At 42.6% G+C, this 16,993-nt stretch overlaps 1 protein-coding gene across 2 annotated transcripts; it reads left to right on the top strand.

Moving 5' to 3' along the window:
* The first annotated feature begins 1,827 nt into the window (after nucleotides 1-1,827).
* On the top strand, nucleotides 1,828-16,658 carry rnpep (arginyl aminopeptidase). Of its 2 annotated transcripts, none has more exons than XM_003220513.4 (11): nucleotides 1,828-2,514; nucleotides 4,135-4,275; nucleotides 4,913-5,061; nucleotides 7,816-7,932; nucleotides 9,215-9,450; nucleotides 10,734-10,847; nucleotides 12,485-12,597; nucleotides 13,855-13,963; nucleotides 14,521-14,745; nucleotides 15,454-15,596; nucleotides 16,138-16,658. In XM_003220513.4, the coding sequence occupies exons 1-11, from the start codon at nucleotides 1,876-1,878 to the stop codon at nucleotides 16,300-16,302; spliced, it is 2,151 nt and encodes a 716-aa protein (XP_003220561.2). In that variant the 5' UTR covers nucleotides 1,828-1,875; the 3' UTR covers nucleotides 16,303-16,658. The 2 variants fall into 2 exon arrangements, with proteins under 2 accessions (XP_003220561.2, XP_008108113.2); XM_008109906.3 differs by lacking the exon at nucleotides 4,135-4,275 and adding an exon at nucleotides 3,945-4,085 and having other exon boundaries at nucleotides 2,044-2,514.
* The last annotated feature ends 335 nt before the right edge of the window (nucleotides 16,659-16,993 follow it).

Here is a 16,993-nt window from a genome sequence, read left to right on the forward strand (position 1 = left end):
AGTGAGATCGTGTGTGGACTTCGTACCCCAGTTCCCTGTTCTTGGATCGAGTTTTCAGCCTTGTCTTGTTTTACGGATCAAGTTTCCAGCCTAGCCTTGTTTCACGGACTTCTTTGGACTCAGTTCTTATTTCTTGTTGCCTCGTTTCAAGTTTGTTCTAGCCAAGATTCAAGCCTATTTTCCAGCCTTATTGTCAAGCTACCTTGGACTCTAAAGACCCTGTCATTCCCCACACCATTGCTTGGCAAGGTGTGTGTTTCGGTCAAGTGGATTATAACTTTGGACTTTAATATCTTATATTGGACAATAATTTCCTGGACTATATTTGGCCTTTCCTGAAAGGTCTACTTCTGAACTATATTCTTCACTTGTTTTTATTGACTTTATATATTCCTTTAATAAAGATATTAGTTAGAATCTGGCCTCTGCACAAGGTTATTGGTGTTCTGTAGCCTGGGTCCTGACATAGTGTGATCCAGCATTTCTGTGTTCTCAAATAATATACTGTGTCCAGTTTGGTTCATAAGTGCTCCGCTATGGCTGACTTCTCTGGTTGAGTTAGTCTGCAGTGCCTTTCATGTTCCTTGATCCATGTTTGGACATTGCTGCGTTTCGTGGTCCCTACGTAGACTTGTCCACAGCTGCATGGTATACAGTAGAGTCCTGCAGAGGTGAGCGGATCCCTCTTGTCCTTTGCTGGATGAAGGATTTGTTGGATTTTCTTAGTGGGGCTGTAGATTGTTTGTAGGTTGTGTTTCTTCAAGTGGTTTCTTTGATGTTTGGTAAGAACACTTTTCCTCTGGGTGGATCTTTGTCTTTACTCTTGTGGCTTGTTCTAGCCTTGCAGCTCTTCTGATGTCTGTGGTGGAGTCTCCATTTCTAGATGTCCTAGTCATCCGTAAACCAAATCAACAATTAGGCTACACAGTTTACAGAAAACCTACACACATGGATAGATTGTTGTTATTGTTTATTCATTCAGTCGCTTCCAACTCTTTGTGACCTCATGGACCAGGCCACATCCTGACTAAGGCCAACCCTTTTGGGGTCCAAACGTTTCCGGCTTTTCCTTCACGCTCTGCTTCCAAAAGAGAAAGGGAAGGGGAAAAAGGGTAGTGAGGGGACTTGGGGAGAACCCCGCTGCCTCCAACCCTACTCTGGCCAGCCATGCGGCCCCCAAGTTGGAAAGTTTGCCCATGCCTGCTCGACTTGCTTTACCACCATCAGCTCATGTTGTCGAAGGCTTTCATGGCCAGAATCACAGGGTTGTTGTGAGCTTTCCTAGCTTTATGGCCATATTCCAGAAGCATTCTCTTCTAACATTTCGCCCACATCTATGGCAGGCATCCTCAGAGGTTGTGAGGTACTATATATTGGAAAAACTAAGCAAGGAAGGTTTATATATCTGTGGAAGGCCAGAGAACAGTAAAATCAGAACAGTAAATAAGGAACGACACTTTGAAAACAGAGAAATTCCAGACAAGAATCAATCAGGGGCAGCTAACATCTCCAAACAAATGATCCCCCTAGGCAAGAAGAAGCCAGGTCATGAAGCTCGTAAAGGCCATTAATGCTAATCAAGGTGATTAATTATAACATTCACACTGGCCTCCAACAGACATGATTTTTTTCTCCCACCCTGGACCTTTCACAGATATATAAACCTTCCTTGCTTAGTTTTTCCAATATACCTCACAACCTCTGAGGATGAGAGACTGCTTCTGGAACATGGCCATACAGCCCGGAAAACTCACAACAACCAGCATCAGATCCTCTGAAGATGCCAGCCACAGAAGCAGGCGAAACGTCAGGAGACAATGCTACTAGAACACAGCCATTCAGCCCGGAAACCACCCAACACCCCAATCAAGACAGATGTCGCTTTGCCATGACTTCAGCCTCCTTTGCGAAAGAGTGCCAAAAGGACAAAGCCCACGGCTGCTGAGCGCGGAGCCTTGGCGGTTCAGGGCTGTCACGCTGTGCTATCCCGACGTGGAGACGCGCTGCAGGAAATCCGCCCGCCTGGCCCTTCCCCTTTGGGCGGCTCCGCTGCCTCCGCCTCCTGGGCCGGCCTTCCCGAGTCTCCGCCGCGGTCTCGTTCATCTTCCCATCGGTCCGCGGCGCAGGATGGCGGGGCGAGACCCGGCCTCGGCTTGCAGCGCGGGCGCCTTCCGCCTGCGGCACTTGCACCTGGAGCTGAGCGTGGGCTTCGGCGCGTCGGGCGGTGCGGGCGGTGCGGGCGGGGAGGTGCGGGGCTCGGTGCGCCTGGAGCTGACCTGCTTGGAGGACCGGGCGGCCGAGCTGCTCCTGGACTCGCACCCCACCGTGGAGGTGCAGAGCGCCGCCTGGGCCGAGGCGGGAGGCGCCCCGGAGAGGCTCCGCCCGCTGCCCTTCCAGGACCACCGGCCCTTCGCCAGCTACGGCTCCGCCTTGCGCCTCGCCTTCCCCGAGCCTCTGGCCGCAGGGGACGCGCTCGTGGTGGAGGTCGCCTTCCGCGCCGGAGCCGGGCCCGGGGTGAGTGGCATCGGGTCCTTTCGTTGCCAAGGGGCGCCCTTTGAGCCCAAGCCCTTCCTCCGCGTCTTCTTCCAATGGCTGGCTCGTGGGTGGCACTTACTCTGCACATGCTCAGAAATGCATCCCTCCTTCCTTGTGTGCTTCTCCCTGCCGCCTGTGGTGTCCAGGAGGAAGGCGCCCAGGAAAGCAGCACTCCTCGCCTCGATGCTTCTCTTTGCCCCTTGTCTTGTTCAGAAGGAAGGCAACTTGTCTATTAGGCATGGGCAAGCTCCGGCCCTCCAGGGGTTTTGGACTTCAACTCCCACAATTCCTAACAGCCTCAGGCCCTTTCCTTTCCCCCCTCGGCTACTTAATGCGCCAAGAGAAGGGTATGGACCTTGGAAAACGATGACTCCCAGGACTGTATAGCATGGAGACATGGCGTATTAATAACAACAACAGCAACAATAATAATAGCATTTAAAATGGGCCCCGACCTCATTTATTCTCCAGTGCAGATGCATCCAGAGAAGGGTATGGACCTTGAAAAACTAACTTCCAGGCCCACATAGTATGGAGCTATGGTATTTAAAGTGGGGTCCAAGAGCATTCATTCCGTAGTGTAAATGCACCAAGAGAAGGGTATGGACCTTAGAATCATAGAATCATAGAATAGTAGCGTTGGAAGAGACCTCATGGGCCATCCAGTCCAACCCCCTGCCAAGAAGCAGGAAATTGCATTCAAAGCACCCCCGACAGATGGCCATCCAGCCTCTGCTTAAAAGCCTCCAAGGAAGGAGCCTCCACCACAGCCCGGGGGAGAGAGTTCCACTGTCGAACAGCCCTCACAGTGAGGAAGTTCTTCCTGATGTTCAGTTGATAAACTATAAACTTCCTTGATAAACTATAACTTCCAGGACCACATAGTATGAGCTATGGTATTTAAAGTGGGGTCCAAGAGCATTCATTCCATAGTGTAAATGCACCAAGAGAAGGGTATGAACCTTGGGAAACTATAAGTCTCATGACCACATAGAATGAACAAGGAAACTATTTTAGGGTTGCCATAAGTCAGATTTATCTTGAGAATTACTGTTTGCATAACAGCCACTATATGTCTAGGAGAATATAGCAATTGTCTGGAAAACCTGAATGTAAAAGGATTGCAGAGTCTCCGATCTCAATCCCAGTGTTTGTGCTGTCTAAAAGATTTTGTATGTAGAGCGCAGAACAATAATTATTGCTTGACCTAGAGATACCTGATTTTCTCCTGCCCATTTCTCCCAATATTCCTAGTTCCCTCCAAGCATCAAGTGGGTAGAACTCCTAGATTGCCTTTTGTTTGGTTAAAGTGGCCTGATAAATATATGGTTTTGTTGCTGGCTAATGTAAATTGAAACCAAGGGAGAATCAAAGTGCCTGACAGCTTGATCGTTTCCCTGCTCTTATAGATATCCTGTCTGGATTCTTATCAAACCGCCCAGAAGGAGAAACCGTTTCTTTATACCTCTGGCTTTCCTGTACTCAACAGATCCTTGTTCCCTGGCTTCCACACCCCAGCTGTAAAGAGTACATATTCTGCAAGCATCCAGGTAACATTTCCAGTCACTCATGGGAAGCTGTCTTTTATCTTTTCGTCAGGTGTGTTGGCTAACTCCCGAGCAGACAGCAGGGAAGCAGAAGCCCTATATGTACACTCAAGGCCAGGCTGTCCTGAATAGATCCTTTTTCCCTTGCTTTGACACCCCTGCAGTTAAAAGTCCATACTCGGCTGTTATAAAGGTAAGCTATTTTCTGTTTGGAACGGGACAGAACAGGTCAGCATATACAGTGCACCCCTCCTCCAGCCATTTGTGGGTTTGATCTTTGGTGGATATGATTGTTCACCAAGTTCATTAAAAAATTTTTTAGGAAACTCCAGGTTCTCAAGTGTGACTCTGGCTCCTTCCACACAGCCATATAACCCAGAAGATCAAGGCAGCTAATCCACAATATCTGCTTTGAACTGGGTAATCTGAGTCCATACTGCCATATTTGTTGTTTATTCATTCAGTCGCTTCCAACTCTTCGTGACCTCATGGACCAGCCCACGCCAGAGCTCCCTGTTGGCTGTCACCACCCCTAGCTCCTTCAAGGATACTATCCTTGCAGTGACTGGCTTGACCTTGAAGTGACACTGCCATATAACCCAATTCAAAGCAGATACTGTGGGATTTTATAAAGTTGTGTGGAACGGGCCTCCGTGGCCACCTTCTGCTGGAAGCTGATCATAGAGTCATATCTGAAAATTCCCAACCTGTTACCTTTCTGTCTTTTGTTGCAAAAGTCAGTTATAAGAGAATGTGAATGTAGTTGAGCTTCCTCCATCAGACAAGATCCTCCCTGTTTCCACAGTGGTTATCTCTTCCTTTGCTGTTAGGTTCCTGATGGGTTCACGGCTGTGATGAGTGCAGTGACGCAAGAGAAGCGGAAGGACAACACTTTCTTCTTCAAAATGCCCCATCCCATTCCATCCTATTTGATTGCCCTGGTTGTTGGTGATATTGTTTCTGCTAAAGTGGGACCCAGGTAAGAGGCTGCCCTGCGGATAAAGGGAAATCCCAAAATTAGTTCAAAGTTACATCTGGATCTAGACTTATTCATTGCTTGTAGAAGGAGAGACAAATTCAGTGACCTAAGACTGCCAAACAATAACATCTTAGTTAAATATGTCCATATTTAAACCATGAACATTATTCACTTCCTATAGTGTAGTAGCACCGACTGTAGCAGATAAAAGGCTTGCTATTTCTTCTGATTGGGGAAGTGCTTTAATCATAGTTTACAACACCAAAGTTTCACTTTGACTGGATTAGTCAGTTCCTTTGGGTTAGTGCAGCTGCTGCTGAAGTTCAGTGCAAAACCATGTATTCAAATATTGGCAGATGATCAGGATTTGAGGGAACCAACTCCCATCATCCCTCTCCATTGGCCATTCTTGCAGGAGCTATTGAACGCTGAGTCATGGGAAGGGTGTAGACACTTAACAGCTTATCGGGAAGAATTTACACAATACTGCAGATAACATCACTCAGATCTGCCCTTGCTTGGACGTTGTGATTGATACAGGCCCAGTGATATGTTTCCTGATTCAACCATGTTATTAAACACATTTAAGTTTGTGCAGCCTGGGGATGTGGGCAAAATCTTTGGATTGGTGGAGGCCTCTACATGTGCACTAAATCCATGCCCCTTTACCTATTCAGCCAATGGAAGACTGGCTGAATGGGCGAAGAGAGGTGAGAATGCTTCATTGCAGCAAGGCAGAGATACATCCTATTTAAAGAGGCTTTCCCCTAAAACCCTCTCTGGACCTGACAGCACTAGGTGATCACCATCCATTTTCCAATATCTTTTTAAGATCAAGTTTCTAGAGTGTCTAGAGGCCTCCCAGTTCTAGTGATGCTTGACTAAAATCCATATCTGTATCCATTTTGATCTGACTTCAGGCTTGGCAATGGGACAGATTCAGCTTTGGTACAGATCTGCACAACCTGCAGTCTTCAGGAGTTTGGGCCTTCAATTCCCAGAAGCTCTAACCAAGTGCTGGAGGACCAGGAATTCTGGGAGCTGGAGTCCAGAACACCTGGAGGGCCACAAATTGTGCAGGTCTGCTTTAGTGGGTGACCTATGCAAGGAACTGGACAGAAGAAGCGTGTCCTTGTTGGTTCTGTTGCATCTCAGTGGCTTTTGATGCCATCTATCATGATATACCTCTGAACTGCCTGCGTAGGATAGTACTTGGTGCCTCTGTTTTGTAGTTCAAATCCTTGAAAAGGTGAAATCAGAAGATGGTATTGTGAAATTCCAGCTTGGTCCCATGACTAATGTCCAGGAGACTCCTGGGTTATCCAGAGTTTTGTGGTTATCTGGAATTTTGAAGATGGATGTCACCTGTATGCTGACAACATCCAACTTTGTTTCTGTTTCCCAAGGAAGCTATCTCAATGCTAAAGCAGTGTCTACTGTCGCTGATGGAATGGATGACGAAAAACAAATTGATGCTTAATCTAGGCCCCTTACACACCTCTGAATAAAATCCCACATTATCTGCTTTGAACTATAATATATGGCAGTGTGGACTCAGATAATCCAGGGACCTTCCACACAGCCATATAACCCAGAATATCAAGGCAGAAAATCCCACAATATGTGCTTTGAACTGGGATATCTGAGTCTACACTGCCATATATCCCAGTTCAAAGCAGATAATGTGGGATTTTATTCGGCTGTGTGCAAAGCAAATATTGTGGGATTTTCTGCCTTGATATTCTGGGTTATATGACTGTGTGGAAGGGCCCCTAGACAAGACAGAGGTGCTCCTGGGATTCATATACTCAGTCTCTGTTGAATGTTATCAGATTCACAGCTAGGGCATATTCCTGGACCCTGACTTGTGTGTGGATGCCCAGATTTCAGTAATTGCCAGAAGTGCATTTGTACAACTGTAATTGGTATTAGAGATATTAGATATGGCTATAGTGACACTTGCCTTGATTATATCCCACTTGGATTACTGTAGCACATTCTGTGTGGGGCTGCTTTTGGAAACTGTTCAGAAACTTCAGATCCAAATTTAATCAATCTAAATGGCTGTGGTCAGGTTTCTATGGCAGATTATATAACCTCCTTGCTTAGAACAGTTTCACTGACTGCCAATCTATTTTGGGGCAGAATTCAACATGTTGCTTATAACCTTTAAATCTCTATACCTCTTGGGTTCAGACTATTTGTAAAACCGTATCTCCTTATATGAGCCTTTTAAAGCTTTAGGATCTGTTGAAGAGGGCTGAATCTGTTTTTAAAAATATTTTGTTTTGAATAGAATTGTGTTTTAATTCTCTTTTAACTTTTGTATCATAAATTTTAATACAATTTATAATACAAAATTGTACTTTTTTTTTGCTTTTAATGGTTGTGAACCAGTTTTAGACCACTGCCAAGTGGTTTATGAATAAAATAAATAAACTTAACATTGTTAAGGTTTCATGATCTGTTTTTCTGTCTGGACCAGCAGTTACTACTCAATTTTTATTCTCCCCCCTAAATATTTTGGGGAATATGTGTAAAATTGTCAGCTACAAATGGTGTAAGAAAAGAAACTCTCTTAACTGTTAATTTTGACTGTCTGCAGTCTTATCAAGTACAGAGATGGGTTTTTTTTGCCACCATGCAAGTGACTCTTTATAAACCAAAGTTGGGTAGTATGGTGATGGCTGTATGGATGTGCATGTTTTCTAGCACCCCTCATAGTTGTCCGTTTGTTTTGTTTTTCCTTGCTAGGAGTCACGTGTGGGCTGAGCCTTGCCTGATTGAGGCTGCAAGGAAAGAATATGATGGGGTGATTGAAGAGTTTCTTGCCACCGGAGAGAAGCTTTTTGGACCATATGTTTGGGAAAGGTACTTCTGCTACAAAACTAGTTGCTCTTGCTACTAAACCAGAAAGATTTCCCATTAAGGGACCCCACATGGACTCACACATTCACATTCCTACAACTTGATTTCATATTTAGGAGAGTTATCCTGGTTCTTTTCCTTAAATATCTTCACTGAACCAGGAGAAGCCTAGCACTCAAATGCAGAGTCCCCATTTTACATGCAGAATATTCTAGGTCCCCTTTCACATCACACAATTATAGAACTATGATTCTACTTTGTCATGACTGCATTGTTTGGAACCCTGGGCTTTGTAGTTTTCTCTGACTGGAAGTTTTAAATACCCCTTTCTTAAGTGCGGTACTAGGATTACATAGAATATTATTATGGCAGTTGAAGTGGAATCATTGTGCTATAACTGTAACGGAAAAGACCCCAGATTTGGTCCTAGCCCTATTTCTAAATAAAGTTTAAAAGACAGATCTTAGAAAAGTTACTTTTTGTTATTTTTTCTTAGAACCACTCTAGTGTTGGTGTTGATTCTGGGAAGTCTAGCCAAAAAGGTAACTTTACCAAACTCTGGAGGTCCCAGGTTGAAATTCTGATGTCTTTAGATAAAAGAAAAAAAGGAAGCTGGATAAAAGCGACTGCTGTGGACTTTGTTCCAGACTGAATAAGAAAGTCCGTTAAATGGACTGATAAGCTGTCTAAGACCATTTCCCATTAGCTCTTCCTGATAGCATCAGAAGCACTTTCAAACTACACAACTGCGTCATTATATACCAGTTTAACTGCTGTGGCAACATCCTATGGAATCCTGTGATTTGTAATTTAGGGAGAGGATTTACAGTGCTCAGCCAGAACTCCTCTAGTGGCTGACCAGATATCAAACTAGAATTCCATAGAATGTTACCAGAGTAGTTAAAGTGAAATCATAATTCAATAATTATTTAGTGTGAAAGGGCTAAATAGGGTACACTGAAAAATTTGAGAGTTACTTTGCGGCAACCAGTAGCTCAAATGCATGATGTTTCAGGCATATTCCATCACCAGAAACGATCTTAGCTTTTGCTCGGGGGTGAGGAATAAATGTATTAATTTTTGTAGCTGAAAGTTGAGGTACAACAATTGCCACTCAGATGGAGTCCATTTTGGAGATTGAAATATGATGAGGTGGTGTGGGCAATAATAGCAGGAAGTTGTCACATCTTAAAAAAACATGATGGTCATGTGTGTGGATGACATGTTAGGCACAGATTCTTGAAGTAGAGGTTGCTGTCTTGTTAACAGATTTTGTTTTTGACAGGTATGATGTTCTCTTCATGCCCCCCTCATTTCCTTTTGGGGGGATGGAGAACCCTTGTATCACCTTTGTGACCCCGTGCCTCTTGGCTGGTGATCGTTCCCTGGCAGATGTCATCATCCATGAGATCTCACACAGCTGGTTTGGGAATCTAGTCACCAATGCCCAGTGGGGGGAGTTCTGGCTGAACGAGGGCTTCACCATGTATGCACAGAGAAGGATCACCACTGAACTGTATGGTGAGTTGCCCAGCATTGCTGACCAGGTAGATAGCTGTGTTCTGGTTTTTAGCAACAGGACAGTGTGACCTGCAACAAAATATTACAGTGAGGATTGCTGCTGTTGAGGACACTAATATCACTTTGAGAGCTTGAGAAAATTCTCCTTTCTGAAGTACTTCTGGGTAGTCTGGGAAAGTACATTTGCCTGTGGCCCCATCTACACTGCCATATAATCCAGTTTCTGAATGCAGACTATCTGCTTTAAACTGGATTATATGACAGTGTGGAGTCATACAATCCAGTTTAAAGAGGATAATTTCCATTTAGCAACTGGTCAGTGTAAATGAGGCCTGTGTCTGGTCTTCCCAGCTGTCACTAGACGTAGGAGATTTCTAGGAGTTGCATTACAAGTTCTACAACCCATTCCCAATCACTTCACAATTGCTTAAGTCTTTCCCATAACAGACACTCATATTGTGGCTGCTGAGTATATGTAGTCCTCACAAGACTATTTTAGGGATTCCCTCCCCTGGACAAGAACTGGGCAAAGTGAAGGTGGATGTGGTTCCCCAAAATCGTATTTTCTGCCTGGACACACCTCAAAATGCTTTTTTCTCATAAAGAAAGCAGAAGTCCTTTTCTGGAAGTCTTCAAAACACCAGCTTCCTTTTAAACCTGGCATTCTCTCTGTTCTATTTAACATTACAACATAGCTGTTATCAAATGTAGAAGAGACTACTTGCAGTTTCATAGTTCCCTTCATTCCCTCCTTCTATACTAGTGGTTCTCAACCTGTGGGTCCCCAGATGTTTTGGCCTTCAGCTCCCCGAAATCCCAACAGCTGGTAAACTGCCTGGGAATTCTCGGAGTTGTAGGCCAAAACACCTGGGGACCCACAGGTTGAGAAAACTGTTCTATGCCTCCTTCTGCTATCATATTCCATCCCATTTTGCTGTTAAATGTTAGGGGAAGGAAGGCTGGATTCATTGCAGGTGTTTTTAACAGTTACATGGGTGGAGAGAAGTATGTTCCATTACAAGTATTGAGTTTTCTCTTACCTTGAACTACAAGGTGAAGTGGCTAATGTCTATATGTGTGAAAGCCAGTGGGGTTGCTTCTTGTTTTGTTTTCAGTGGAATTTGAAAGGTCTGCCTTCTGCAGTTCTGTCCTCCTGTCCCAGTAACTGTGATATTTCCTCCTAAATGCTGTTTCAGACGCTGCTAAATGATATCAGAGTACCAAGGGGGCAATTTAACAGCTCAAAAGCTAAGTTTTCTCTGATGCATTTTCTCCAAAATCAGGTGCTGCTTACTGCTGTTTGGAAGCTGCTACAGGAAGAGCTTTGCTTCGTCAACACATGGACAACACAGGAGAAGATCATCCACTCAACAAACTCAGGGTGAAAATAGAGCCAGGTCTGTTTTGATCAGTGCACCCTGTCAGAAACTTTGGTTCTCCCCAGATGTTTGGGAGTTATTGCCTATGCTAGATGGGAGTTGTAGTCTAAAATATCCTTGTGTCCAAAGACACTAATCTGGGCCAGTCTTCCATATAATACCTCCAGATTCTTTTTCAAATAAAACTCCCAAAAATCCAAATGAGAGTTGTAGTCCAAAACATCTGGAGGACACCACATTGAGGCAGGCTACTATCAATGGATCTAGTCTAATCAGTGGTTCTTCAGTCAGGAATATAAAATTCCCAGGCATATAACTAATCGGGAGGAAAGGAGGAGTAAAATATCTACTACAGTAGTTATCAACCTGTAGTTCCCCAGATGTTTAGGCCTTCAACTCCCAGAAATCCTAACAGCTGGTAAACTGGCTGGGATTTCTGGGAGTTGTAGGCTAAAATACCTTGAGAACCACTACGTCTGTGGGAGCTTAATTGTTGAGACTTCATGCTAGTGTACTCTTGCAGATGTAAATGACCCAATTGTGTTTGTATCTAGAATTTCTGGTAAGTTGCTAACCTTGTCTGTAACCCAAGAAAAACATTTGCAAGGCTGGCTATTGAAAAAGCAATTGTAAACTCTTGACATATTAGGGTTGTGCATAGTTGAAGCATTTAATTGGTTGCCTGTTGCCTTCTAGGCCCAATTCAGGTTGAAATTCGTAATTGGCTTGGGGACTGTGTATCTCATTGTGAAGCTTATCTATCTGTAAAAATCTTCTATAGAAACCTCTTGAGAAAACCATCATGTTCTAAAGATCCCTTCTGACGAGCACATGGGATAAGGCTTTCTTCTTTGGAATATGCACTTTCCCCTTAATGTTGTTGTCAGTTTACAATTTCACTGCTTTTAGAAAGGGTATGATGCAGCTCATTACACTCACCCTTTAAATTGTTTTGATATTTGATTGTTGTCAGGATTTTCATCATAACAGAGAAATCCATATCTGCAGTTTCGCTTCCCCACATCCAGGGAAATTTGTTTTTCTTGGTCATCCAGTGTGATTCTAGGATATGTTTCACCAGGAAATTATTTTGGAGGATCTCACAAATTCTTAGAGAGTATACCTCTTCAAGAAATTGCTAGGTCCTCCAAGGCAGCTATAATATGCTGGGACTAGAAATCAGGTTGGAGCCCCCGATGGCACAATGGGTTAAACCCTTGTGCCGGCAGGACTGCTGACTGACAGGTTGGTGGTTCAAATCTGGGGAGAGTGGGTGAGCTCCTTTTGTGAGCTCCAGTTCCCTATGTGGAGACATGAGAGAATCCTCTCACAAGGATGGTAAAACATCAAACATCCAGGCGTCCCCTGGGCAATGTCCTTGCAGACAGCCAATTTTCTCACACCAGAAGCAACTTGTAGTTTCTCAAGTCACTCCTGACACAAAAAAAGTCTGCAGTTGCAGGTAACCATAACCAGCCAGAATGGTATCCCCTACACATACAGGGATCTTACTATATTCTTAATTAGTTTTGAATTATGTTTGTTTGTTTCCTAATGAAAAAGCAGGGTCAAGATGTAATAAAAGAAACAAATAATAACAATCATTTGCAATGGGGCTTCTTTTGTAAATTTCTGTAAATATTTCATCTTGTCAGGTGTTGATCCCGAAGACACATATAATGAAACACCCTATGAAAAGGGCTACTGCTTTGTCTCCTACCTTGCTCACCTTGTGGGAGACCAGAGCAAGTTTGATGGCTTCTTACAGGTCTGTATGTTAATCTTGAATTTGTCTGGCATTCCCAGGAATCCCTGGGAAGCTCTCTTCCTCAAGTGTGTTATTTACAATAGATATTTAATTACCACCCTGCTTGTACATTTTGGATCACCTCATTTCAGAGATTATGGTAATTCTTAGGAAGGGCAGTCAGAAAATCATGGGATTGGATAAAGTCCCCATGAAGAAATATTATAACATTATCTGTGGGAGGAAGGGAGTTGAGTTGGGGAGAATATGAAAGCAGTATAAAATTATGCATGAGGTGGCAAAATTGCTATAGAGGCATTATCCTCTGTTCTTAATATTATAAGCAGAGATTATATGGCAAAAATGAGTGGTGGAAATTGTAAAGCGATAAAAATAAAATACCTTTTCATATAATCCTTAATTAAGTGTGCAGTGTATAGTTAAGGTATGTAATGCACTGCTGTATGGCTGCTTTAAAACCAGGATTAGAAACTCTCTGAAGGCTAGTTGGTAGGAAAGTGTTCCTGTGGTCATGTTCTGCTTGTGGCCTGTTTCAAGTGTCCGGTTGACTACTGTTTAAACAAAATGAGGAATTTGGTCTAATTTAGCAGGATATTTCTGTTCTTACATGACCACTGACAGTGGATAATGTGATTTCTAGAATTTTTTTGCAATTTGTCACTCAGTAAAAGAGCAGAATTGGTGCTTCTGTCAAAATAATACTTGACATTGGGTTTAATTGTTTTTTATTTATTCTTTCATTAATTCATTCATTTAATTTGGACCCACCTTTTCCCCAACATGAGAATGCTGCACATATAAATAAAATTTAATCTAACATGATATCTGACAAATTGAATTTGTCAAAGGAAGAGACATTCTAAAGACGCAGGGGTCCTCCAGGGGATTCCCCAAGGATACCAGTCTTGAAGAAGCAGAGAATAAATAGAAGGAATGAGGCTTGTCCTTCAAACAAGTTAAATTTTATCTAATCAGAAACAAAAGAAATTGGCATCTCAAGCTCAAAAATATGTCTGCTCTTGAAAAAGGCCATAAGTCAATTAGCCAATGAGCCCAGTAGTTAAAATCTTGGATGTCATGACTGCTACATCAAATGAATCCCATTTTTGTCTGAGGGGAAAGAATCACCCTAATTTACTATTCTCTTTAAACCAAATAGTTTGAAATGGTAGGTATAGGTTGAACACCATTGTTGCAGTGCCACAGGTGCATCATACAAACCACAGATTAACTTAGTCTGGTCTCTTTCTGTGACAGGCTTATGTGAACCAGTTCAAGTTTCAGAGCATCACCGCTGATGATGCTCTGGAGTTCTACCTCAACTATTTCCCAGAACTGAAGAAAAAAGGAGTGGATGCCATTCCAGGTCAGGAGCATTTCATATTTGAAGATTTCCTCCATAGTTTCCATACCCAGGGTTCAACTTCTTTGTGAACCTTGAAGCTGGATGACTACTTAGCAGGCATAGCTTCTGAAGTTCTCTTGAGTGATCTTTCTGAGATGCTAACTTCAGCTGATTGAAACACCTCTTCATGTAACCTCAAATAACTTCTCCAGGTCATTAACCAAGCACAATCACTATGCCATACTACAGTTGCATCTGTAGAAGAATTATTTTGAGTTGGCATTAAGTCTTTGATGTCAGGGTAGGTTATTGTTTGCCAATGTGAAATTGTAGTCCAAAGAGCTAGGTCAGCATTATACGGTGGCGTAAAGTGCAAATTGGGTTTTTGTGACTCCATTGTTAGTCTCTTTTGCTGACATAAATAGGTAACTGCACTCTATCTCTCTTTTTAATTGCAGAAAAGATTATTTTGGTCTCTTGAACTGTAGTAGAAAAACAATTGCATATGCTTTATAACTTGGTGTTGCTTATTAAGTTATTAAGTTGTAAGTTTCCTTCTCACCTTGTTCCTGCTGTAGGTCTTGAGTTTGATCGGTGGCTGAACACACCTGGTTGGCCTCCTTATCTCCCTGATCTTTCACCTGGGGAAGAGCTGATGAAGCCAGCTGAGAAACTGGCAGACCTTTGGGCATCTTCGGATCCTGACATGAAGGCAATTAAAACAGTAGATATCTCTTCTTGGAAAACATACCAGCTGATCTTTTTTCTGGATAAGATCTTGCAGAAATCTCCTTTACCAGATGGTGAGACTCCCTTTGTTATGATAAAGGAACAAAGGACTGATCAAAGAAAGTGAAGAAAGTGTTATGCAAACTGGTAACTCCAGGAAATAGAGTTCAGAGAATGAGATTTAGTAACTTGGCTTTGGGATTGGGACAGGGTGAGGTTTTTTTAAAATGGGGATTTTCATGCATCCCAGGAATAGAAAGGGCTGTGGTCATGCATCTGTGGTAACTAAAAAAATAGCAAGCATGCAAAATTATTGCGTAATCTCAAAATAGAGGTGTAAATGTATATAAGTGGGTCTGAGGGCCCTCACAATACAATAAGATAAAACCTGTGACATAATCTGTGCAAAGCTCAAGATATGTACAGTGACTATTTAGAAGGAGTAATATTTATTTCCCATACTTATATCCCACCCTTCTCACCCCAAAGGGGACTCAGAGCGGTCTCACAACTGGCAGCAATTCGTTGCCCGACGTACAAATTCCAAAATTACAATTACAATTAAAATCAAATTTTAAAACATAAATTATTAAAACAACATTTAAAATCATGCAAGATTAAAATCATAATCTAGAATCAGTCCATTATGCAATACTTTAAAAGATTCTCAATTATTACAATACTTGATCCCATTGTAACAGCAAGATAATGTTACTCCCTAGTTTTACTATGTATATTCCCCATGTGTTGTGAACTGACCATAACTATCCCTTCCTAATAAGGGAATGTTGAGAAGATGAGTAGCTTTTACCCCAAAATCTCCAAAGCTGAGAATGCGGAGTTGCGTCTTCGTTGGTGCCAGATCCTTCTCAAGAACAATCATGAGGCTGAGTTCAGCAAAGTGAAAGACTTCCTTCAGAGCCAGGTTTGTGACTGGGTTGCTTCTATATTGATGGCACTTAAGCTTTCATCTTTTTCCCATTGAACTGAGAACTGATGCCCGTTTGTGATTGGGAGACTCGGAAAATAATATTGGTAATAAAAACATAAGAAGAACCATGCTATCTTGAGCCAAAGGCCGATCTGATACTCTGGTGTTCTAACCAACCAGATGCCTGTGAGAATCCCACAAACATGAGTATGACAGCACCCCCTGCTTATGCTAACAAACAGCTGAGTACACAGAGGAATACTGCCTCTGGGTACTGGAGGTGATATATTGCTATCATGACTTGTAGCCTTATTAAAAGCCCTATCCTTCATGAAGTTCTCCAATCTACCCATCCTCAAAGATAACTGAAAAACGTATAATGGTACTGTCGTTGTTTGCAGCTAGAAAGGGGCAGATTTGACAATGTGCCTGGGTTATCTTATAATAATCTTGGAGAAGGATTTCTTAACCATCTTCTAGGTGTATTGTGAGGTGCTACATGCTTCTTAGTGAGTCCTTTTGTGCTTTGTTTCAGGGAAAGCAGAAGTATACTCTTCCCATATACCGAGCCATGGTGAATAGTTCAGAGACTGCCCGAGCACTGGCTGTGGAAGCATTCTCTGCTACGGCGCCACAACTCCATGTGAACGTCCAAAACTATGTGAAAAAGATTTTGGGACTGAATACAAAAGGAAACTAGGAAGAACTACACCAAGCCAAAGAAGTCTATTGTTTGAGATTCAGCAGATGTCTGTATATGGTGTGTGGCGGGAATGGAGAAGCTGGCTATCAAATGCCATTTTTAGGGTTGATGGCATAGGTAGGGGACAGGTCCCACAGCCTCCGCAATCTGCTCTTTTCCTCAGGAATTGAATTAAAATGCTGGGAATTTCTGGGTGCCCCCAGAAAGTGTTGCTTCTTCATGGATAACCTGATGATTGGTTTTCTTTCTTTTTAAAAGATTTATAAAGATAAGCACAACGTTATATGCACAAAATGTCAAAGTAAACCCACTTCTGTTGTTTTCAATAAAAGCGGTTACTGATTGTTACCAGATATGATTGCATTTCTTAGTCCTTGTGTATGCATGTGAGTGATATCATGATGTTATTATTCTCATTCTTTACCCCCCCCCCCCCCACTTCTAATTATCAGTTGAATACTTTGCATTCTTTCTTCTCACATTTGAGTTCAATTGCGATGGAATTTTAAAAAATAAAAATGCTGAACTTAATAACATGGAAAAGAGTTCTCAGTTGTGGAGTGAGGTAGGATACATTTAGAAGTGGCCACTATCATTTTTGTTCTTCCTTCATATTTAGGGGAAGGGGGTAGGATTGCCATTAATAAAATTTCTTTACATTATTCATACAAAAACTTGCATATAAATT

The sequence above is a fragment of the Anolis carolinensis genome, chromosome 4 (genome assembly GCF_035594765.1).
Source record: "Anolis carolinensis isolate JA03-04 chromosome 4, rAnoCar3.1.pri, whole genome shotgun sequence".
Classification (NCBI taxonomy): domain Eukaryota; kingdom Metazoa; phylum Chordata; class Lepidosauria; order Squamata; family Dactyloidae; genus Anolis; species Anolis carolinensis.